This window comes from Protopterus annectens, chromosome 7.part0 (assembly GCF_019279795.1).
Source record: "Protopterus annectens isolate FY-2018-M chromosome 7.part0, PAN1.0, whole genome shotgun sequence".
NCBI classification, from domain to species: Eukaryota; Metazoa; Chordata; order Ceratodontiformes; family Protopteridae; genus Protopterus; species Protopterus annectens.
The window spans coordinates 1,949,025,518-1,949,051,975 of NC_056739.1; the positions used below are offsets into that span (position 1 = coordinate 1,949,025,518).

Here is a 26,458-nt window from a genome sequence, read left to right on the forward strand (position 1 = left end):
CTTGGGCCATAAAAGGGACTTACACACATACCATCCTCAGAAATTTTCTGCCACCAGTCAGAATGCCATTCCAGTTGTCGATCTGATCATTTCAGTGTTTGTGACTTCAGCATTTTCAGATAAGTTCCCTATTGGGGAATATTTTTTTCTCTTCTACTGTTTTGGTATGTCATCCAGAAAGGGCAAGTGCCAGTGTGGAGGACAAATTCCACATATGGACTGCCATACCCAGTGTCTCTTTTGTCTAAGCCCTAACCATGACCAAGAGGCATACAGTATTTGTCAGTCCTTCATTCCCAAGACCCTTAGAAGTAGTCCTTTGTCTCTTGCTATTTATCTTGAAAACCAGTGGCTTAGACTATTAAGTAAGCTAATGGAAGGTACCTAGGGGTCTGATGCTGATCCATCGAAGTACAAGGCTAACAAACCTCAGGCTATGCCTTCCGCTGCAACTCTGCCATCCGATATATCTCCTGAGGTGTTTGTCAACCTGGAAGCATGTCTGACTTCTGGTACGGGATCACAGGCTGAGCCTAGATCTGAGGTCGCCTTGACTTCAGCCATGAGCATGTCTCTGGAGGTGGAACAGATGTCCGATCAGGACATCGAGGGGGAACCAAGGCTCGCATGCATTGAGGGCCCTAGGCAGTTAACACACATATTAGTGATCAAAACCATCAAGCCTGAAACCTTTGAACACAGGCCTTCGTCCGGTCCTCCGATGTTCCACAAAATAGTGTCTTCTGTTAAGAAAAAACAAAGGGCAAAGCATGTATCCACTCCTAAAGAAGCCCCTGCAGATTGGCACTGAACTTATTTCAAGCCTTCATGGCACTCGAGCAGCCTTCCTGTCAGCCTACCCTACTCCAGTCAGTCTTCTTTCTCAGAAAAGGATTAGTGGCAATGACTCATTTGATGAATTCTCTTCAGACGAGGAAGAATCCTTGGACTGCTGTACATAGATCTCCTGTCCTCAGGAATGTGCCTCTCCCGAAGAGGAGTCAGGAGGTGCAGAATCCCGTATAGAAGAAATTTGGTTTGGGGAAACCATCCTGAAAATGGGAGAATACTTTAGGTGGGATACGTCCCAAACTTATGATGCCCAAAAAAGTTACTAACAACTCCTGCAAGTTGATCTACCCAGCTCTTCTGCAGTGCCACTAATGCATCCAGCCTTTTTAGATGCCTTTGTTAATGCCTCCCAGACACCAGATTCTCAGGCTTCAGCCCCCAAGAAGCCATATCACTTCTACTAAGTTCCTGAGGACTGTAAATATTTCTTTAAGTGTCTTGCTGCAGACCCAGCAGTCATTTCAATTGCAACTGATAAACCTTCAAGAATGCTCCCTTCCACATCCCTACTCCCTTCAGATGTGGAGAGTAGAACCCTTGAAAGACTAAGGAAAAAGGCCCACACTTCAGCCATGTTGGCTTTCAGGGCCATCAACTATCAGATACATGACAAAATACACCTTAGAACTGCTGTCCCAAGTATCTTCTGCTTTTTCAGACCTTCCAGACTCTGAGGGTAAAAACTTGGCCCTGTCCCTCTTAGGAGCTTCTTCCCAAGTGGCAAGACATTCCATCAAATGCAGCTATGATGCTGCTGAGGCTTGTGCTAGGGCAGCTGCAACTGGGTCAGTCCTCAGAAGATTTTTCTGGCTTAGACTTCAGTCTCTACAGGATGACTTTAAATCTAAATTAATGATGCCCCACTGGACAATACAGCCTTGTTCAGTCCAGCTGCAGCTTCACATTTTACATTCCTGCAGGAAAAGTTTACTTAAGGAGTTGAAACATATTCTAGTCTCTCCTGTGCATAGGTTTCATAGGAACCTCCCTTCCAAGCCTGTCTTTGTTCACAGCCACCCTTAGCACCACTCCAGTAAAACTTCCAGAGGAGGTAAGAGACCACAGAGTACTATGACTCCTCAGGCTTCCTCCCAACAAAACGACCATTTCCTGACAGAGCAAGGAGTCTGTGACTACCCTGCAAAAACCCCAACTCCCCCTTTATCCCTCCACCTCTCAAAGGCACCCAGGACCTGAGAAAGTGTTACCCAAGACAATTGGGTCCTCTCCATATTCAAAAAAGAATACTTTATGATTTGGCAGTCCACCCCCACCTTTTGGGGCATTCCCCAACCTCCCTGAGACCAACTATACCCTTTCCTGAGTTGTGGCAACAGGGCTTCATTCAAAAAGTTCCCTGCACCTCCAGGGGAAAAGATTTTACTCAAGAATGTTCTTCGTGCCCAGAAAGGATGGTCTCTGGAGGCCAATCCTGGACTTCTCATACCTCAACACATTCTTAAAGGTTCCCTCCTTCAGAATGCTAATTCTCTAAATCCTTTTCCCTCTGCTGCTCCCACAGGTATTCCATGGCTTCTCTTGACATAAAAGATGCTTGTACAGTTACAAGTTTTGAATTATGGTTTGAAATTTGTCCCAACTGTTATACCTCATCTGTATGAATTAAAATGTGATATTTTTAGCTTATGTCGCAATTCACATCTGTCATATTTTTTTAATGTGGGGGTAGGGGTGGGGTTGTGAATAGTGATCATTGTTCTAATGAAAATAGAATGGATGACAGTGAAGATACTACTTTCTATTTTTGTTATTCAGATCAGAGGGATGACAATTGTATGGTTACATTGGTTAGTGTGTGTAGTCTTTTCGATACTAACTAAAGTGTTTATAAAAGTGATTTTATTCCTCCCTGTAAACATGAAGGGATTAAACAATTTTTTCACATGTCATATTTTGCAGTAGTGTGCACCTATGATGATTTTTTGTGGAATAAGTATAAAGTAACATATCATTTGACTGCTCGGGAATGGAAGGAGTTGCAGTTATTGGCTAGGAATGACCACATTGTTATTAAACCTTAAGACAAAGGTAACAAGGTAGAGGTTATGAATGTTCAACAGTATTTTCATATGTGTATGATGCATTTAGAAGATTAACAGTTATATAAGGAAAGCAATATGGGTGAATATAATAAGGCTGTTGCAGATTTTGATATACTTTTGAAAAAGGGTTTTAGGTTGGGTTATTTTTCTCGTTTGGATCTGGAATGGAAATTTAATTCAACTGACAGCAAGTTAGCAGTTTTTTACTGTCTGCCTAAGATCTATAAAAATAATCTTAACCCACCTGGTAGACCGATAATTTCAGCCTGTAGATATTTTTTGTCTAATATTGGTTTATTTTCACATGAGTTATTGTTACCCTATGTGGTTAGGTTACCTTCATATATTAGAGATAGTGTTGATTTATTGGATAAAATATCTGATATTGAATGGTCTTGTGATATGATTTTCATTAGTGTAGATGTTTGTAGTCTTTATACTAATATTAGACATAATTTTGATTTAGAGGCTAAGTATTTTGTGGGGGATACCCCTGGATCTAGTTATGTTTTGGAACTGTTATATTTTTGCTTGACTAATAATTTTTTTATGTTTAATAATCAGGTTTATCATCAGATTCAAGGTACGGCTATGGGGCGTCTTTTGCACCCATGTATGCTAATTTGCTAATGGGTCTGTATGAATTAGAATATCTTTACCATGGTGATTTCTTTAAAACATTTGTAGTTAGATATTGTTTTATTGAAGATTTGATTTTTGTTTGTAAAGGAGGATGTCCTTCATGGATGCATCTGCAGTCATAACAAGTGGGTTGTCCTGTCATCAGGCAGCCCTGCAGTCGGCCGGATTCCAAAGTCCGGGTCCGGCTTCGGCTGATGTCGCACTCCACCCGACATCATCTTTGTTGGTCTTCGGGTATAAAAGCATCAGCCGACGCCATTTTCCTCAGTCTTTCTTGCCGCGTGGCGCCCGAAGCAGAAGCTGTTCGCAAGTGCCGGTCGGTCGGATCCAGAGATTACTTCTACCGAATACTACTTCGAAGACTTCTAAAGCTAAGTACCCCGTTGGGGACTTTTTCTTGCCTCAGCCGATGTCAGAAAAAGTTAACAATTGTTTAACCTGTGGGAAACAAATACCTCATAAAGATTTCCACTCTTACTGTCTGCCTTGTTTAGGCCCAGCCCACGACGTAGCAGCCTGTTCGGCCTGTGCTTCTTTCAACCGACGAACGCTTAGGCGTCGGTCGGAGTTTGCAGAACAGTTTTTCGGTTCTGATTTTGCGTACATTATGCCGTCGGATCCTCCGACTACCCAATCTACCAAAACGCAAAGATAAAGACCGACACTCGCGGTCCGCGGTTTCGGCCGAAACCATGGTTAAGCAAACCGCGAGTGTCTCGGTTTCGGCCGAAACCGAGAAAACTGATCAAAGTACAGCTGAACCTATTCCTACAACTGAGGCCCCTTCTACAACTCTTGAATCGACCTCAGAAATTTTACCCACTACGGTGGTTGACTTATCAGACACCATCCCCTTGGATGTCTCTACCCCAGCACGTGGTGCTGCTAGGCCTCCAGCAGCCATGTCCATTAAGGCCTTCGCCAGGGCTAAAGCAGCCAAGACTACTAAAACAGGGCCTGTTAGACCCCCCACATCCAGGCCCTCTTCTAGTTCTCAAATGCTTATTTTGGCAGAAGATTTAATTTCTTTAATTAGAGGATCTCAATCTCACCCAGACAGGGCTTCTCAGCCCCCAGAGAAGAGACCTAGGGCAGAGCCCCCTGAGCCAGTGTCTTCTGATGATTCTGTTGATGAATCAGACATTACTGACCAGCCAGAGGCTCCCTTCTCCAATTTTGAAGATTCTGATGCTGAAGAATCCATTCCAGCTGCTTCCCCACCAGAAGAATTCTCCTTTGGGGAAACCCTGCATGCCATGCGAGAACAGTTCCAATGGCAGCAACAGGATTTTTCAGACTCCAGAAAAAGACTTAGGACCTTTCTGCACCTCCCACAGCACAGGCCCTTAGCTATACCTCCTGTTCTCTCTGTGGTGGATGATGCTTTCAATGATGTTTGCTCCGCTCCAGATTCTTTACCCCAGCCCCTGCCAAACCAGACAGATTTTACAGGGTGCCAGATACTCATCACCACCTTTACAAGGCCCCACTTGCAGACCCAGAAACTATATCCCAGGGTCCCAAGGCAGTAGCCGCGACCATAGCTAAAAACCCTATTCCTTCTGAAAGGGAAGCAAGGTCATTAGACAGATGGGGTAAAAAGGTCTACACTTCAGCTACTCTCTCAGCTAGAGCTTTAAACTGTCAGTTTCACATGATACAATACCAAGAGTTTATGCTGGATCAGTTAACTAAAAAACTAACCACTGATGAATCTCTTGATAAGAAATATGTATTAGAGATAGTAAATAACATACAACAGGTTAGCAACCATTCCTTAAAATGTGGCTATGATGCACTGGAGGCTTCATTTAGATCAGCCATGACTGGCACAGTGATAAGAAGGCATGCATGGCTAAAGGAACAAGCTTTACCGGATCATGTTAAAGCTAAGTTGCTGGATGCTCCTATGGACAAGACAAGTTTGTTTGGTACACCTGCCCAGCAGGTTATGAAGAAAATGGAAGAAAAGGCAAAATCTGTTCAAACTGTTAAAGATTTCTTGCAGGTTCAACCCCCAAGGTTTAGCAGGAACTGGTCTGCCAAAAATTGGTCCTTTCCTGACTCCACAAAATTTCAAAGAGGCAGGAATAGACGTTCCAGAGGCAGAAACCAATCCAGAGGAGGTGCCTATAGAGGACGACAGTGGCAAGGTAACAACAGAGGCACAGACACAGCCACTGCCACTACATCAGCACAACCACAGTGACTTAACCCTACATCCGCCTACCAGGGAACAAAGAGCAGCTCCTCTAGGCGGAAAGTTAACCTTATTTTCAAAGAACTGGCACTACATAACAAAAGACAAGTGGATTTTACAAACCATAGATCAAGGTTACCGGTTTCACTTCCACACTTTACCAGTCAAAAGAGGAATGCCAAATCTACCTCCAAATCAAAAAACAGAGGCTCTACGCCGGATAATGGAGTTAGCAAACATGAGAGCTGTGGAAAGAGTGCCAACAGCAGAGCAAGGAAAGGGGTTCTATTCCAGGTTATTCCTAGTTCCAAGAAAGGAAAACAGTTGGAGACCAATTCTCGACCTGTCCACCTTAAATACATACATCATTGTCCCAAAATTCAAAATGCTGACCCTACAGCAACTCCTTCCCATGCTGGGCAAGGAGTCTTGGCTGGTAACTCTAGATCTCAAGGAGGCATACCTGCACGTCCCCATTCGACCAATCTGCAGAAGATACCTCAGATTTCTTGCAGGATCAGAGCACTATCAATTCTCAGCATTGCCCTTTGGCTTATCTACTGCCCAGAGTATTCACAAAATGCCTGGCATCAGTAATCGCCCATTGCAGGCTACAGGGAATTCAAATTTACCCATACCTGGACGACTGCCTGCTACAAGGGGACAACAAAAGCAAGCTGACAACAGATTTACAAAGGGTCATTTACTTGCTACAAGCACTGGGATACACAGTCAATTTACAAAAGTCAAGGCTGATACCATCCCAAACAAGGACATTCTTGGGCTGAATTGGACACAGTAAAACAAATGGCATTCCTGACTACAGAAAAACAAAAGAACTTCCTCTTTACTTCTTGGCACTAACAAAACTGAACAAGTTAACAGCAAGAAAAGTTCTGCAGGCCTTGGGCTTCATGGCATCATGCATAATCTTGGTTCCATTTGCCAGACTACATATGAGGAAACTACAGTGGTACCTAAAGAATTTATGGTCCCAACACAGACACAGTCTAGAAACAGAAATCCCACTAATTCCATGCTTAAAACAGGAGTTCCTATGGTGGGCTCAGGCATGCCAGTCAAACCCAGGCCTACCCTTTCGCAGATGTCAAGCAAGCCAGACCATCACAACAGACGCTTCAGACCTAGGATGGGGGGACACATGCTGGACAAACGCGTGCAAGGGTTGTGGACACAGGATCAACTTCACCTGCACATCAATCTAAAAGAAATGCTGGCAGTAAAACTGGCAATCCAAAAGTTCAAACCATTTCTCAAAGAGGGCCAGTTGATGATAAGGACAGACAACACCACAGTCATGTGGTACATCAACAAACAAGGAGGCACTCATTCATACCCCCTATGCAGAATGACCTTGGAACTGTGGACCCTGGCACTCAGCTACAACATCCAGTTACAGGCAATATTTGTACCGGGGAAAGACAATACTCTAGCAGACATATTAAGCAGAACCACTTCGGATGCCCACGAATGGAAGCTGCACCCGGACATTTTCAAGACCATCTCAAAGAAATGGGGAATGCCACAGATAGACCTATTCGCATCACCTCTCAATCACCAGCTCAGAAAATTCTGCACAAGGACATTCCACCCACTAGCATGGAAAGTGGACTCGCTCTCCTTCAACTGGAAAGGCCTAACAGCATATGCATTCCCACCTCTTCCCTTGATACACAAGGTACTACTAAAAATCAAGGAAGAACGTCCAAGGATAATCCTGATAGCTCCAAACTGGCCAAGACAGCACTGGTACCCACTACTGAGGAGCATGTCTCGGAACAATATGTGGCCAATACCCTGATGCCTTTGATGTTAACTCAGAACAACTACAGCATCATACATCCAAACCTAAAACCGTTGCAACTGACTGCATGGAACATCACATAGCAGCAGCTAATTCAGAACTTTCCCAAAGAGTTAAAGACATTATTCTTGAAGCACGCAGACCTTCAACAAGAAGGAACTATGCTGGAAAATGGAAAAGGTTTGTCATTTGGAGTACGGAAAGAGGAAAAGATGTGTCAAACATAGATATACCTAACATTCTGGAGTATCTGGCCGAACTTCTTCATTCAGGCCTGTCCTACTCCTCCATCAAGATACATGCATCAGCTATTTCAGCAGAATACAGCTTTGATCCACCTGTTTTTTCGCACCCTTTGCTCAGGCAGTTCCTCAGAGGAATCAAGAATGTAAAACCTCCAAGGAAACCACCATTACCAGCTTGGGATTTAAACTTTGTGCTAGAAAAATTAACACTATCACCCTTTGAACCAGCAGCAACAGCAGACCTACAACACCTGTCATGGAAAACTGCTTTCCTACTGGCAATTACTTCAGCAAGGAGGGTTTCAGAACTACAGGCCTTAATGGCAGTGCAACCCTTCCTGATCTTCCACCAAGATAGAGTGTCCATGAGGACTAATCCTACATTTATGCCCAAGGTGGTATCCAGAGTGTCTTTAAACCAGGCAATCCACTTACCTACCTTCTTTCCCAACCCACAAAACAGAGGGAAAGAATACTGCATACCTTGGATGTGCATAGACAGCTACGCTACTACTTGGACAGAACAAAAATAGCAGAAAGACTGACCAACTTTTTGTAGCCTATGCAACAGGAAGGGAAGGAAAAGCTATTTCCAAACAGACAATCTCCAAATGGATAGGAAATTGCATACGATTCTGTTACTCCTTCCATGGAAAACCAATTCCACAGAACATAAGACCTCATTCTACAAGGGCAACAGCCACTACCACAGCCTTCTTACGAGGAGTGGCAACCAAAGACATTATTGAGGCGGCTACTTGGACCTCCGTGCATACATTTGCCAAGCATTATAATTTGCCTCTATATTCCAGATCCCGAGCAGGGTTTGCCACTGCTGTACTGCAAGGGATCCTAAACACACCATAATCTACTTTTATCCTCCTCCCTAGTTGGCTATGGTATTCTACCCACTTGTTATGACTGCAGATGCATCCATGAAGGACATAGTACAGTTTTGTACCTACCATAAATGTAGATGTCCGAACTGGATAGCATCTGCAGTCAGGATTACCCTCCCTTCTTCCCCTCTGTGGTACTCCTAGGGTGTTTACCCTCCTAATAGCTAGCTGTTGGGGGGGAGTCTTTTATGGTGTATTTGTTTGTATATATGTACATACATGGTTATTGTTGTGTTTACCTCTATCTATTTGGAAACATTGGCATCTATCCAAATTTTAGCCTGCAAGAGGGCTACTGGCATCTGGGGCAAGAAACACTGAGGAAAATGGCGTCGGCTGATGCTTTTATACCCGAAGACCAACAAAGATGACGTCGGGTGGAGTGCGACATCAGCCGAAGCCGGACCCGGACTTTGGAATCCGGCCGACTGCAGGGCTGCCTGACGACAGGACAACCCACTTGTTATGACTGCAGATGCTATCCAGTTCGGACATCTACATTTATGGTAGGTACAAAACTGTACTTTTTAATGAGGTTGGTGAATTTTTGGTCAGTTACAGAACAATAGATTTGGATTTTCTTTTGATGGTTTGCAGGTGGGTAAACAGATTGTTTTAGGATGTGAACTTGAATTTAAGTATGGATAATTTACTGTGGACATCTGATCTTAGAAAATTTTGTTGATGATAGTCAGGTTTTTGGATGGTAGGAGCTGCCACCCTCCACATGTATTAGCCTCTCTTCCATATGGGGAGTGTGTTAGACTGAGAAGATTATGTAATAATGACCATGATTTTAACACAGAAGTAAATACAATGTGTTCTCTATTCTGTTCTAGGGGTTATGATTTAGATTTGATACAATCTGTGTGAATAAAGTTGTTTCTAAATTCTGTGTTGGCTCCTTGAATTTTCATCTGTAGCAAAGAGGGAAAGCATGAGGAACATATATTTTGTAACTACTTATGATATTTTAGTTCGGTTATGGTAGATTTAGTGAAACATTACTGGAGTTCTTTGTTTACATTTAGGGACTTACTTAACTTATTATCTCCCTATTTGGTGATATCATACAGGAGAGGTAGAAATCTGAGGAATATTTTCTTGTTACCATTTACAACTTCTTCACATTCTGTCTTTGTACCCCTCTAATATGAGAGGTACTTACTCTTGTGGTCATTGTCGTGTCTGTGTTTATGTGGTTAGGACCTGTCCTTTCATTAATGGACATCCTTTTCAGCCTTTAGAAACATTTAGTTGTGACAGTGAGGGTATTGTTTATGCCCTACTGTGTCCATGTGGTCTAGTTTGTATAGGAGAAAGTAAAAGGAAATTTAAAATTAGACTACAGGAACATGCTAGAAATATTAAAAAACAGAAGGTGGATAGTCCTGTTGTATAGCATTTTATTCAGTTTCATAATTTTAATCCTTGTGCTTAAAAGCTTCAGTTTTAGAAAAAGTGCCAGTTAAATTTTATTCTGGTAATGTATGTAGAAAAAGGTTATTGTATAAGTAAACTATTTTTATTTTAAAGTTTAGCACCTTGTCTCCCTCTGGTCTTAATTTAGATTGCAATTGGAAGCTTTTGATTTAATTGTTATTGCTGTTTTTTATCGGTTAATTGGATTATTATTTAATTGATATGTGTATTTAAGTTATGGCTTGTAGTCATTGTTTTGTACTCCTTGAAAGTTTTGCCAAAGTGCTAGAGAAATACTAAAAGTTATTTGCTTTTCTACTGGTTCCTGTCTGTTGTTGTTGGATTTCTATCTGTTCTCGTGGTTTTGTGGATAAATGATGCTTACCTCTACATTCCAAAAATATTTCCGTTTTTCTGTAGCTTTCTGGCATTTTCGATTCTCTGCATTGTCCTTTGACCTCCCTACAGCCCTGAGAGTTTTCACAAAAGATCTAGCTCTAGTGATTGCTGACTGCAGGCTCCTGGGTATCCAGAATTTTCCATACCTGGATGACTTGGCTCCAGCTCCATTCACTCTTCTGGGAACCTACAAACTACTGTTTCTCTCCTGGGAAAACTGGGATTCACAATCAACTTCAGGAAATCAGTCCTCACCCCATCTCAAGACCACATTTTCCTGGGTTGTTGAATTCAGACAGACATAATGAAAGTGTGTCTACCACCCCAAAAGGTATGGGACCTGCAGTCCTTCTTTCATTCTCTTCTTCCCTTAAACCATATCACGGTCAGGTAGTTTCTCAGGGTTCTAGGATTTATGGCCTCAACCATTCTCATGGTACCCATGGCAAGAGTCCACATGAGGACATTCCAGTGGTTCCTCAGATCTATGTGGACCCAACACTACCATCCACTAGAATACCGCATTCCCCTCATCCTGTGTCTGAAGAGGGATCTACTCTGGTGGATCCAACAGGTCACCCTAAACCCAGGACTACCTCTACATCCTCTCGCTCCAGAAGAATGCTTCAGACGTGGATTAGAGTTCAGCCCTGGGCAAATTTAGGTGGTCTTCCTTACAGGAAAAGGAACACATCATAAGGGAAATGCAAACATTGCTCCTAGTCTTCAAGCATTTCTCACCCTATTTTGCCCAGGCAGCCTCAAACTGTTCACTGATAGCATGACTGTACTCTGGTATGTAAACAAGCATGGATGAACCAGATCCTACCTCCTTTGCAGGCTGACTCTTCTGGTATGGGAATTCTTGGCCTAACGCAACATGACAGTTCAGGCGGTGTACATCCCGTCTAACAGGAATCTTGTAGCAGACTCACTGTGCAGGTCCTGGACCCAATCCCATGAATGGATGCTTCACAGGGATGTGTTTCTGGACATTGTCCACCAATGGGGTACTCCAGACATAGATTTATTTTCCTCCCCACTGAACAGACAACTTCCACAATTTTGTGCCAGATTCCCAAGTCCTCTTGTTTGGAAAGTGGACGCCCTCTCCTTCTCATGGAAGGGGATGTTTCTGTATGCATTCTCTCCCCTTCCTCTAATTCCAGAAGTCCTGCTCAAAATCTGATAGGAGCAACCAGAAATCTTGCTGATGACTCCCTTTTGATCAAGACAGCACTGGTTCCCCCGTCTCCTGCATCTAGCCAAGGGCCATCACCATAAGTTAGCCCACAGAGTGGACCTTCTCACACAGAACAAAGGATTCCTGATGCATCCACACCAACACTGCATCTGACATTGTGGGTGATAGGATTCTAATTCCTTTCAGACAACTGTTCTCTGAGGACTTGCTTAAGGTTTTGCAGGAGACCAGAAAACCCAATACTAGGAAATCTTACATTTCCAAATGGGAAAGAGTTTCCCTACGGTGTCTTTCTAAGAACAAAGACCCATTGATAGTGGGAACTCCAGTGGTTCTGTCCTACTTGTGTGAATTGCTCTCGGCTGGCCTGGCTTACTTGTCAGTTAAAGCTCACGTCAGTTATTTCTGCATGTCTGCCTTTATCTCCCCCTCTAGCATCCAGGTTTGAGGTGAAACAATTTCTTAAAGGTGTCCTCCACATTAGGCCTCCCAGGAAACCTATCCCTCCTCCTTGGGACCTTAATTTTTTTTTTTTGAGAAATTGACCAAACCCACTTCCTCAGCCTCTCTTAAGCATTGTTTTTGAAAAAACATTTTGCTAGTGGCTCTGACTTCAGCTAGAAGGGTTTCTGAGCTTCAAGCCCTCATGGCTGTTTCCCCGTTTGACAATTTGGGCATGTGGAAGGTGTCCTGAAGCTTTGGAAGCTGACCAGCTTTATATACTTGGCTGGATGAAACCCATATAGCTTAGGCCAATGCAGTAGTGATGATTCGAACATCTGTTATTATGGTAAGTTCAGCTTACACAACTGTACTTTTACACCATTAAGGAGAGTTACAGTGCTGGGGATTTAGGGCAGAAAAACAGAAATGTATATATTTTTTCATTTAAATTGCAGCAAGCTGCTTAGAAATGTAGCAAATAGTTGCTCCAGTTTAGACCACACAGAGAGCACTACAGAACTCAGGTTAGACCATGAATGCAATACTGGCTTTTAAAAGCCAATATGCATTTAAAAGCAATTGGGATTGGCCGTTCGTGACCCCTAACACTTTGCACTCCACCCTAGCTACATTACTGGGTCGACATATGAGCTGGTTGCAGATGCTGGTGTGAGACTGTTGTAATAGAAGGAATGAGAAATATGCCCTTCCCCACTTTTGTGTATTTCAAAGCTGGTGTATATGCATAAGTAGCATGGGCTTGCACCTCCTACAAAAAGTACAGCTTTTGGAGTGTCATGCTCCTTCTAATATATATATATATATATATAATTATAAAATGTGTGTGTGTGTGTGTGTCTATATATATATATATATATATATATATATATATATATAGAGAGAGAGAGAGAGAGAAATAGATATATAAAATGCGTGCACGCGCACACACACACACACACACACACACACACTGTACCTGTATGTATATATGGATATAGATATAGTGTGCTTGCGCGAGTGCAGTGGTGTTTAGCACTCACTGGAGAATGTCTTTTAAATTAACATGCAGTTTTTGCGGTTCAGGATGTAAAATAGTTAATCTTCAATGGACAAAGAAAGCAGGTCATTTTTGATTACATTCCAGTGATGGGTTTGTCATTCCAATTTTAAAACCTCTTAAATATGTCTTCGTTCTCAGGTATGGGAACTGCTTCACATATCCAGAATAAGGTTGTTGATACGTTTTCACAGTTAGGCTTCTGGTACTCCACAGGTAGTCTTCTGGTATTCCACAGCCTCTCCTTGTTATGAATCCTCCACGTGTCTCCACTCTTGGTTACAAATCCCTTTGTACAAGAGGCAGATATGTCTCCCATATTGGGTAACACACCTTGCATAATGGCTTTAGTACTGGAAGCCAGTTGAGTCATTCATTCCAGGATGGTGGGAGCCGGTCGTTCACAGTCTGTGTGAAAGACCTGTGTTCCATTTGTTTTTACCTGGGAGTCCCAGTCATCCATTCGTTCCCTGTCAAGAGTCAGGTTGTAGGAAGTGGACCAGTCACCTTATCCTGGTAGGCAGTCTACCCTCTGCTTTGGGAGCCCCCCCCCCTCCCGAAGCTCTTCTGTCAACTGCCATTGCTGCTCTTGAGGAGGAGTATGCCTCCAGATGAGAGATTGCATATGGCTGCCATTGCAAATGTGTGATTTCACTGTAGGCTGTGTAGGCTTGAATTCCACTAGTGAAATCTAGTGAGTTGTCCAAATAAGTTCCAGCATTGTGGTAAGCCAGAGCTGCCCCCCCCCCCCACCCTCATAACGAGTGACCCAGCAACAGACACTCACTCTCATCTTTCCCAGCCAGCTTCTGCTGGCTCCAGAGCCTCTCTCTTGGAACTCTAGACATCTGCAGCATAGTCAAGGCATTATCCCTCTATGTCATGAGGCTGGCTTTCATTACAGAATTGGTTAGTCTTTCACTGCTGGAATGAACAAAACGTTGTGTTTGACTTTCTGTTTTTGGTTTTAGAAATCCCTTTCTTCAGAAATCCATATTACAGACATCTGGGTAGCTTTTGTTTTGATCTGGAGTTTACTGGTATCATAAATGTGAAAAAGTACAGCTAGAATACTGGGTATTGATAATCATCATTCTGATTGTACTTGAAAAATTAGTGAAACAGTATTCCTGTCAGTAAGCTAGGACACTTTTCCCATTGGCTGAAGCACACATTGTAGAGATTACAATCATTTTAAAGTAAAATGTTTGGCTATGGTTCATGCCGAACTTGAACAACATTCAATCTTTTTTTTCTAGCATTTCTGACAGTGAGGGAAGCAATAATCAATTCGTTTCCGTATTGAAGAATCGAATTAGAAAAGAGGAAGGAAGACTGATTATAGGTGTCCATAGAAGGTCCAAGAAATAGGTCGATACTGGTGATACTGAACAGCAAAGTTATTAGTGTTTTACTTATGTGACCACGAGCTCAGGAACTCCGCAACCTTGTGAAGTTGAGTGATGACATAACACAGGAATCTGTTCACTAACTCAGCAGGAAAATAAGTACCCTCCAAAGAGTTCAGATTTTGATGTTGCACTTGCAACTGAAATACTTAATGCTATGTCTTCAGTTACATGGGAAATGTACAGAGATCAAAATAAACGACAAGACACTCAGCAAATACGTTTTAAAACAGCCATCTGTAGTGCTTTGGCATGCAGCCTTCAACAGAACATACACCACAATTCAATCACAATTTAATTATTACAATCAAAATGAAAAAAACAGGATCCAACCAAGAGACACACTGAGGCACAATGAGCTAGCGCTTTCATCCACTTTTAATGATGTGAACTTCTTCAGAAAAACAGATAATAACCACCTAACCACCTTTTAAATGATTCATTACAGGAAATGATGTCATAGTCTGCACAATGAAATAAATTTAAAGTTATACTATGTAAAATAATTGATATATCTATAAAAATGTATATACATACATATAAATAAATACAATATATCAGTATGTTATTCCATGCTCTATTTATCTATACTTTAAAAAACATTTTATGTTAATGACTTCATTAAGCCCTGGGTATGTATCAGCCCCAAAAAGGAGCTGCCAAAAATGCTTCCCTCTGTTCTAATATGTTGTCAATGTCACCACCAAACATTTTTTTCTCTACATAATCTAAAACGAAATTTGAATATCAATCATTGTGCCTCAGTGTGTCTCTTGGTTGGATCCTGTTTTTTTCATTTTCAAAGTTACTAGTTTGTGCTTTCCAGCTTGGTTTACTGTTGTTTCAATTATTACAATCAGTTATATCACATTTGGTGAGCATCATTCGCCCTTTCAGCCGACTGTCCTCTTAGAGAGTTAAACTTCTCTGATTTCCTATTGACAGATTTTTCTTATCTAGAATCCTGATTGGTTGTTACAGTATTTGATTGTGAGTGTCATTGAGGGTATAATAAACATAAAATAAAATAAACCCTCAATAACAAATGATAAAGTTGGTGGATGGACAAGACCCTTTTCAGTCACTTCCAGGGCAATTTGTATGTAAACATATCCTAAAATACGTCATATTTTAGCATCTTCTCTGCACTGATTTTGTCTAGGTTTTCACACCTCAACAAGACTGTATTAGACTACCAACATTATTTTTAAAAATATGGGTAAAGGACTTTTCACTGCAACAACTTTGTTTTGGTCTGGACATCACCTTTCTTTATTGGCTTGAGCATAGCCTTTGACTGAATAGACAACTCACCTCCTAATTTGTTTTCTTGACAACATCTTGTCATCTAAAGAGAAAAGTTATGGCAGCTGATCAGCATAGTAGCAGGATGGGCGGGGGTGCTGGTTCACAGTGCTGCCAGCTGCAACACCCCCAGAGTGTACATGGTTGGAGTACTTCTGGTTAACTCACTGGGACCAGCTTGCAGTAACACTTTTTATGTTTGTTTTTTTTTTCATTGAAAGCAGTACATCCAGGATAGAAGTGATTTTCAAATATACTTTGTGCGTGGAGTTTAGTGCCTGTACAGTGTCTTACACCGTTGTTTCCAATTTTATGAATCACAACCATCTTTGGTATGACCATTTATGATGCACTAAGCCTCATTCATGGTGTACAGTGTTCACAAATGAATCCTTTAAAAATAACCTTCAAAACCATCTGCTTGAATCCTTTCTATCTAGGTGCATTGATAGAACCTCTTAATACTTTAATTTTCCTTCTCTCTTCATAACTTGTGTTGCGGTTTTAATTTTCCTAACTGTTCCGTACTCAGTATACTTTCTTTTCACTCTCTCTCCTTACTACTCACTTACTTTTGTAACATATTCTCTTTTAATTTTTCTTTATGTTACCTCAAAGCTGTAAATATCTGTTCTATAGATTTTCTAATTCACTTAATACGTATATTTTGTAAATGTTTATGTAATCTGTGTGAAATGTTAGAATGTGGCTGAAAAAGGGTTATTAGATCAGCCTGCCTACACAGTTAAATGTTGAGGAAATGTAGTTTTAGATGCAATATCTCCTTGGATGTATTACACTTTGTACCCAAGGCTGTTTTCTTTATAGCTATAAGTGTGAGAGTTAACTAATGAGTAGTGTCCAATTGCATGGTTAGCATCATTTAATGTTCCCTCGGAACCTAATACAGGTGAAAGGCGTATATGTCCTTTTCTATGACCCACCTTTCTGTATAGTTGGAGCATCACTAAACAGCATGAAACCTTTGTGTAGTCCTCTATAGCGGTTTGCATTTTATTATGAATGAATATTCAAGGGTGAGGCACAGCAGTGTACTGCAGCTGTCTTAAATGTGTGGCTTTCTTGTGACACTTGGTACTTTGCATCAGTTTTCTACCTTGGAAGATTTCTTAAACTAGAAAGCTGTTTTGTTTCACCTTCCTAATTAGCAAGTAACAAGACAAAGTATTGTGTCAGAAAGCATCTGTGCATTCTTTGTAAATAACTATGCCAGAAAGCATCTGTGTATTGTCATTAAATGTGTAGAGTACCGCATTTGCTGCTGCTTTTTGCTTCTGTCCAAGTAGCTACCATTATATTGAATTTATTAAAAGGTTGTCTTTTCTTTTTTTAGGAAAAAGACAAGGAAAAGACAAAGGAAAAAGATAAGGATTCTAAAGAAAAAGACAAGAAAGGAATAAATGGCCATGCATTTAGTGCCATGCCTCTTATGTATGCAGAATCATGCCAGCACTGCAGTAAACCTTTATCTGCCAAGGAAACAGTATACAGCTGTACAAGTAAGGACTTATTTCAATACTGTATGTTTGTTTATTTTTTTTAAACAAAGTTAATTCTTTCTTAACAGCAGTATTAGAACTTGCTTTTTCTTTAACTGGAAATAACCAAGTGTACAGACAATCAAAACCTGCCATTTGTCCAGTTGTACAAGTACAGTAAATTTAAGGCACACGTCTGCAGGGTACGTACTGCTCTTTATAAAACTGGCAGATGATACTGTTCAAGAGACCATTCACTAGATATGTTTTGTTGCACAACAGTATTTTTATGATTTCATTATTTATTTAGAAAAACGTGTGATCAGTAGTAATTCGTAAATATAAAAGGCGTAAAACAATTTGTTCACCAAAAGGATGTTTTGATTGTTTATCAGGTTGGTTAGAGGTCTTTAGGGGTAAGCATTGTAGATTTGAGCCATATGTTTTTGTGACACTTCTGAATAAGCTAGTTTAATATTAGAATCATATCCATAAAGTAAATTTCATGTAGAAGAAGGGGGTTGATGATAATGATGATGCTGTTTTGTTTCATGTTTTGAGTTCTGTGTTTATATGTTACTTTGCTGTTCAGGTAAAAATGTTGAGATCTCCATTCAAAATGCAGTCATGTGTGTAGGTGGGATTCTGTCTCTGTTTTTTCTTTTTCAGTTTTCCTGTTGATGAACATTATGTCCAGCCAGGCAGTTGATAATGTAAATATTTCATGTCAAATTCCAGCCTGTAGTAGGTTCTAAAAATATAGGTAGACAGAAGAATTGTGGAATATTGATAAACATACAAACTAAAGTGAGAAGAAAAATGTACACCTTTTAAGGAAATGGAAGGGAGTGGGCAAAAAAGATCAAATCTCTGAAAGAGTTTTCAGATCATCTGACATAACTGAGAGAAAATGCCCAATGCATCTGAAGGCTGTCTTCTTTCTGGTGTCTGGGTTTAGACTTCTTGCTAGCATTTGTTTGACATTTCACAGTTGCTGGAGGTGGAACACTCTCAGATGCAGAGGATTGTGTTTGATAGTATGCCAGGGGCATGGGAAGAGTGTTCGTGTAGTGAGCAGCTTTGCATGTTCTTACAGTGGGGCAGGAATAATGATAAAACGTCTAAATGTCATCTCAGTGATGTATCAGTGTTCTGCTCCCTTTAAGTTCTCCTGACTGACAGTTCTGTAGGATTGCAGAAGGGCATTTCTAGCTGCAGCAGGAGATACATGATAATGCAACGTGCTACAATCGCTAGTTTTAGGTATTAGTTAACAGAATGCTGAGGTGCTGGTATGGCAATGAAGGATCAAAGTTGTGACTGTCTGGGCTAAAATATAGTTAAAAGGATTAGTGACTTATAAGACAATAGTGCAGCATTTTCTGCTGAGACAAAGAAATGCAGTATAGTGAAATGATGTTGGAAAAGTACCATGTAGTACAGAATGTTCTGATAAGATGTCTGTTTTATCTAAACAGTCTATATGTGGCTGTTAAGTTTGACCAGTGAAGTGTATACTGGTGAAACTGAGAGTCCATACATACTGGCAGAAGATTTATGGAGTTATTATGTCAAACTTGAAAGTCAAGTGCAGAAGGATGAGGGTTACATTTATTGCCATGTCATGGGAGTAGAATTTTAAACATGTCTGGCTGTAAGAGTATGTGCATAAGTTTAGGGAGATTAAGCAGGATATGACTGGAGTTCTTTTATGGTTGTGAAGTTTGAGTCCCTGGAGGATGTTTTTTTTTTCTTTAGTACTATATAGGGAAGCATTGTGTTTTTGGTTAAATGTCTTGCTATGTTGCCATCAAGCTCTTGTAATGGTGTACCCATTGTCTGTATGTAAAGTAGAGGACATTTTTACTTCAGAATTCCTACTGCACTATGTGGATTAATGGGTAAGTCTCTACTTGATGTCTTACATTGTTATTATTGTTTATTTCACATTTGTTAACCGGGTTAGTCCAACTGGGTAAGAAATTACCCATTTTCAGTGGAGACCCGAGGGGAAAAGCCCCGAACAAAACATACAAATACATACAAATAGAGACAAGTTAATAATATAAAGAGCAAAACAAACTTATGGATACAATGGATAAGAAAAATAAATGTAATCCATGGAATAGTACATAGCTATATACAAGGTCAGAAGAAGGAAAGTGCAAATGAAGATAAGAGTAGAGGAGGAATGAAGTGATCTAGAGGGAGGAGAAAAAAAAAGAAGAGCAGTAGGATAAAGTAAATTATATAAAGAGAGGGGGTATAGAAAGAAGAGCAGATTGGATAAAGTAAGATAAGAAAGAGGAAAAAGGTCTTAATGATAAGTCTAGTGGAGAAATGGGAATATGGAAAGGGAGGATGTAAGTAGTATGGTTACAGTATATATAGGGTTGTTATGGAGGTACAAAATAAGGTCATGTTTGAAGTTAAGAAGAGAGGTATGACTTCTAATATGGAGTGGAAGATTATTCCAAATAAGGGAGATGGAGTGTTTATAAAGTATTTTACCTATGTTAATATTGGGTTTATAGACTTGTAGAAAGAGTTTATCAGAGCTGCGCAGGGATCGGGGAGGGGTGTACCAGGAGACCAGGTTGGACAGAGATGGACAGTCAGAGTTAGAATTAAGAATTCAGAAAGCTTGGATCAACTGACATTTGGTCAGAAGGTGTGGGAATTCGAGCTAATGTAGTTTTTTTGAGAGCAGAACAGTGATGGGATTTATAGGGGCTGCTGGTGACAAATCTAGCAGTTTTGTTATAAGTTTGGTCAGGTTTTGCCAGTAGGTTATATTGTAAATTGGAAAATAGAGGGGAGCCATAGAGGAGGGCGGGGAGGAGATAGGATTGGGGTAGCAGTAGTTTAGAGTTGGAGGTCAGGAATTTGCTGTTTCTATATAACATGCCCAGTTTTTGGTGTGTTTTTTATAGAATGAAATTTGTGGAGGTATAGTTTGAGCTGGTCGTCACTGATGACACCTAGGAGTTTAATGTGTAAACCTGGTGATATGATGGTGCCATTTAGTGAGGATATGAGAAAGGTGGATTTGTGATGGGCTAGAGCTTTAGGTAGGAATAGTAAGAGCTTAGTTTTAGAGTGGCACTTCAAAACTTCTCAAGATCCATTTTTCTGGGGCCATATTCCATCTGTCTCATGGTGGTGTCAGTGCCTGTGGATTAGTGAATATTTGCTCCCCACTTCTTCACTGTCACTTGCAGTGGTCACTTCTTCCCAGCATTCATTGAAAGAACACTCCCACTTTCAAACCCTAAGAAATTTAAATATATGAAATATTACTGAGGCTGATAGGTCACCATCTGGAATTTTTTTCATCTGCCTAAGCGAAAGTTTGATGTTTTGCATTGCTTCTTTTTTCAGTATTTGCATCACATTATCCAAAGCTACAGCTATTTGAAGTTCTGGACTTACCTGAGTAAATGGCATGAAAGTCATGGGGCCTTGGAAAGGATCAAGACACTGCTGGGAACAGTTAGAGTGCCTGAAAAAAGTTTACCCACCACAAAACAAATAAGGCTTTTTTTCCACAACCATGATTTTTCCCACTTTTCCTGGCATTTGTTAACTTGTTATTAACAGGTCTCTTAACACCTGATGTTAGAAAGACTGAGCAGAAATGGTGACATCCTTTAGGCTCTTGCTGCTGGGGGCAAGAACCAGGTGTGATGCCCACCACTGCTATCAATATGTGATGGCCACCAATAGGTGATGTCCCTACACTGGGCCAATAATCAAGGAGCCTGAATCCTCACCACCGACACTGGAGAGGGACATGCTCTTGGAATGCAAATGGATACACTCAATATTTCCAGATGCAGACCTCTCCATCAAATACATTTTCCCTTAACAGCACACAGGGAACACACTCAGCCCATGGTTGGATGTCTCTATATCTGTCTCCCTCCAATTCTTCAATAAGAATCCCCACTGGTACAGCTGTAGTGTTAGGTCCTCAGCCGAGTGTCCAAGCCAGGTCCTCCAGCAGCCTGTCTGTGAGCCCAGTGTTTCATGTCCCTGCTCCAAGTAGTGTGCACACACGCTCTTTAAGATTTAATTTTCACACACACACACACACACACACACACACACACACACACACACACACACACACTTGGGAAAAGCTGGCACAGATTACCTGCTCTACCACCATTCAGTTACCATAGGGCTCTTACAAAGGGTATCCAATTATACGGTGCAATATTAATACTAATACAAATGATAGTAGTTGACCAAGAGAGCTAGGCCTTCTGGAGTGGCTCACACAGTACCACCAAATAATTATAAGCACTCTCAAAGATTTAATTAATTTTCACAAGGACCAGCCACAAAAAAGTTTTAAATATATTTAATAATAAATAATAAAAGAACTAACAAACTTGTAAAAAATAACTGCAAAAAATGCTGAAAAGCTACACCAGGTGGCAAGCCAAATCCAAGGAACAAAATATAATCCACAGAGATAAGTTTTAATTCATAAAAACAAGTAGTGTAAGCACTTTCGTCTTGCTTCTGTGAGCAAGACTTCATCAGACAAACAGAACTAATGCAAAATGCAGCTATTTAAAGTATCACATGCTGAACATCAATTAGCTTCTAAAAGCAAAAGTTACAGATATTTAAAAACATTTCAATATAAATGCAAATGCTAAATGAATAAGCATGAATAAATAAGCAAGCATGAATAAAACTGACCAAGAATTCCCTCTTTGTATAAAAATTGGACTCTACTTAGTTCAGATACAGATCTGACTTCTATTCTTGAATCCAGACCTAGAATTGTCTATAGAAGAGGGCAGAACCTTAAAAGTGTGTTGGAGGGGGTAAGATCCCAGTTGGAAGAGCTCCAGGCGTATATAAATGCGAGAGCTGCTCCCAGTGTAGATTTATGGAGGTGGGTAATGCCTTCTCCATTAGAGGGAGAAAATATTACATGAATAGAAGATTTAATTGTGCCACCAAGGGAGTGGTCTATTTAGCAACCTGCAACCTCTGCCCTTGTTTCTGCATCGATAAAACTGATCACAGATTCAAGGACAGGGTTTTTGAACATATTTGCAGCATCAGGAAGTTAAAATTGGAGAATGCACTGGCTAAGCATGTGCATGAACACCCCCAGCACAGTTTCAAGTTCATAGTGATTGATCAAATTGAACAAGATCCCAGGGGAGACCCCTCACCCTTAAGCTAGAACTGTGCGAATTATTATGGCAAATAAAATTGAATGCCTACAATGCTCTAGGACCAAATGATTTATGTTCCTTGTCTTGTGTTTTAAAACTGAAGAGTCTGCAGAGGTAATTGATCATTTCTTGTGTACATTTGTTGTTTGTTTACATCACTGGACCTTACTAGATTTATTTTTTGCTTTTTTATACTCTTTGTATTTTTTGTATTATATTAGTTGACAGGCTGGGCAGTAGTTGATTTTACTAGTGGGTATTTCTTTTGAATGAATTGCTTCTTTTAAATGAATTGCTCATTTTGCACTTCAAGTAATTATTTAGCACAGTTTTTAAACAAAGTTTTTTATAATGTTTTTAAAATCATGTCATCCTCAGCATGTTCATTCTTGGTCAGATTTATTCATGCTTGCTTATTTATTCATGCTTATTCATTTAGCATTTGTGTTTATATTGAAATGTTTTTAAATATCTGTAACTTTTGCTTTTAGAAGCTAATCGATATTCAGCATGTGACACTTTAAATAGCTGCATTTTGCATTAGTTCTGTTTGTCTGATGAAGTCTTGCTTACAGAAGCAAGACGAAAGCGCTTACACTACTTGTTTTTATGAATTAAAACTTGTCTCTGTGGATTATATTTTGTTCCTTGGATTTGTCTTGCCACCTGTGGTTGTTTTTCAGCAAATAATAAATGAACATGAAAATATTGTATATATATATATTTACAGTAAACCACAGAGTTCACATCACAGGAAATATTGAAAAGAACATTAATGGACAGACTTCGACAAACAAAGAAAACCAATATGTAAACTAAGTGTCACTATATCCCTGACTAATCTAAAAGAATTACTGTTCCCTAGTTAAGTTATTTACTACCACAAGGCAAGATTCTGTGGTTGTGGGTCTTTCTAGTCAGGTTCCCCAAAACAGAATACTCATTACTTTGAGATTTCTCTTTGTAATATCTAAAATATAATTTCCAAGAGGGCTGGCAGAATGACCTCATCTGGTCACCTGAATGTAGGTCCTCACAGTATTCCCCTTTGAAGCTGAGACAGGAATTTAGTATAGATGGCTACAGTACACATCTAAATGTGTATGCCATTGCCTGGGAATTTCCCTCTTTTTACTGTGCTAATGAACAAAGGCTTTTTCCCAGACCTAGCATCTCCAGTCCTTTTCAGCATTGTGGGCTGCTGTTTTAATGGTTTAACAGCTCATTTACATTTCCTTTATTTTTCTTAAAGTAAGCTAGCTAGCACATTTAATTCAGTTGCAATAATACATGTACATGTCTTTTCATTCCAGCAGGGTGCACTGTTGATACATTTTAACATAAGTAAAGCTCACAAATACATTTTCAGCACAAGCATCTGTACAAATCAGTTTGATATACAAATGACATATAGTTCTAATACATTTGTATTTGTATAAATCAGTTTAGTATTCAAAAGACACATCATTCTTTACAAAGCTCCAGCTGGCTATGCTGGCACTTGCCCATGTCATCACGCCAGGCTTTTGTATTTCTAAAATTTCCCTTGCCCATGGTGCTTGTGTGTGACACTTGTTGTTTAAGAAAGCAGTCTAACAGTGGTGACACACAGGAAAAGAGGAAGTAGTCAGGGGAAAGTCAGGATAGAGGCAGCACTTGCTGTTGATTCATCCTTTGCATTAGAAGTTAAACTGAGGTTCCATCTACTTGAGTTGGTGATAGCTTAGGTGGATGTCAAGGATCCCGTAGCACCTATTGGAAAAAGTAGGGGAAATTCCCAGATGCCATGGCCAAAGTTCCCTTAGTATTATAAATACCACAATGGGTCTCCCCCTGAAAGGAGGCCTCTAGTCTAGTGAGTTTAACCAGGTCAGCAAAAGATAGATAGATAAATAGATAGATAGATAGATAGATAGATAGATAGATAGATAAAATATAAAGAGGATGCAACAGCATTTGATATAAATGGTTCTGTATTGGTGGCTAACATATTCAACATCAAATTAACCAAAGTAGAATACGTTTTATATCTGATGTAGATAACAACTTTGTCAGCACCATGATTGAGTTACATTTATTTGTGAGGGATTCAAATTTGAAAGTCTTGTTTCCACTAGTGGGCAAGTGTGCAGCTTATTCATAAATCTACTGTCTTTGTACTTTTAAGTAACAGTTGGTTTAAAGCATTTTTTCTAATTGGTTGTGAATATGACTTATGAATTTGTTTTGCATACAGCTCCAAAATCCACTTTATAATTTTTGAAGCTGAATTAGAACCATTGAATAATTTAAAAAAGTAATTTGGGACATGAAGTTGTTGTTTGTCTTTCGGCTTTCCCCGATTAGGGGTCGCCACAGCGGAACTCTGGTCCGCTAATGATTGGCAGTTGGTTTTTATGGTGTCAAGTTGCCAGCCCAACGCCCAACCTTCAACGAAGGCATGCCCATTCAACGCATGTCTTTCAAATGCCCACTCGAGCGTGGGGAGGACATGCAGACTCCACACAGAAGGCACTCCCAAGCCAAGAATCGAACGGGAGAACCTCTTGCTGTGAGGCAACAATGCTACCGCTGCAACACCGCGGAAGTCTAGGGAAAAGGCAGTGGTGGTCATGAATAACTGTAATTATATTGCTGCTATGAATTTATTGGTACAGGATGCAATTGTTTATATAGAAATATCTGGCACTGGTGTTATAAAGACACATGTCCGATGTTAAATGTACAGTTTGTGATCGGCATCTTGCAAATGGTGTATATATTGAATTACTGGAAATGTTCATGTCTTAAGCTTAACTCACACGCATGGCCTTTCAGATGTGCATAACATTTAACATATCTTACTCTGAAGTCAGTAGCTTCAGGCAAGGTAGGATTACAGAAACCCCATCCATTTATTTAGAGAAAATGTTAAAACAGTTTCTAGTGAATGTTTAAATTTATGTACATGACAATAAAGACTTCTTGGAAGGTCTACATATATGGTGCGTAACTAATTCAGTTGAAGAATTTGTTTTGTAACAGTGGATTTTTGGATCTTTGTTATAATTATCAGTTGTAGAGTAGAGACACTGAGGCAGCTTTGTCAGAATGTTTGGAAAGCAATGTGTTAATCCAAAGGAGGTTTGTAGAAGGTATACTTTTTCCTGAACAAGTGATAACCTGCAATTAAATGCATTCATTAAAGTTTTAAATTTGAGTGCTTTGTGAGGTTTTATGTTGTTTAGAATGGAATGGTCAAGTAATGATGTAATATAAACTTTCTTGGCATAACTATGTAGTGTTACCAAATTCATAGTTAGGCACTTTGATTCATAATCAAGTGCTTAAAAACTAAATATTTACATACGAGAAGTATGCACCCTAAGTATACATAATATGATTTTACAGAGGAACAGATGCAGGGTATATTTTTTTCACTTTAAGTTAGATTGCTTTTTAGTAGGATAGTATCAATTGGCTAAACTGGAAGACGTCAAGCAGCTGTTACCAAGTAAAATGAACAGCAAGTCATGTTTCCTTAGATATCCTGATGTCACAACTGATTTATGCCTGAAAATGCATCTAAATTGAAATTTCCTGTTATGCTTACTGAAAGTGCAAGTTGCATTTGTAATATTATAAAACAAGGAACATTTTTAAAAAAACGTAGTAAGAGCATAGCTTGAATAAAAGATCAGCAGACCAGAAGCAACAATTATGTTATAAAAAAACTCCAGTAACAACACTCTGCAGCAGTGAGAGACACTGCACTTTGTTTTCACACCTGCTGCAAGCTTGTAAATCCTCTTA

The 26,458-nt window shown here is 40.1% G+C and overlaps 1 protein-coding gene across 1 annotated transcript in view; it reads left to right on the forward strand.

Annotated features, from left to right (window-relative positions):
• AKAP13 (A-kinase anchoring protein 13) overlaps nucleotides 1–26,458 on the forward strand; it is a 2,349,678-nt gene that overhangs the window by 1,724,487 nt on the left and 598,733 nt on the right. Inside the window, exon 13 of the mRNA XM_044078370.1 lies at nucleotides 17,321–17,486. Coding sequence (XP_043934305.1) covers nucleotides 17,321–17,486 — 166 coding nt within the window. The remainder of the gene's footprint in view (nucleotides 1–17,320; nucleotides 17,487–26,458) is intronic.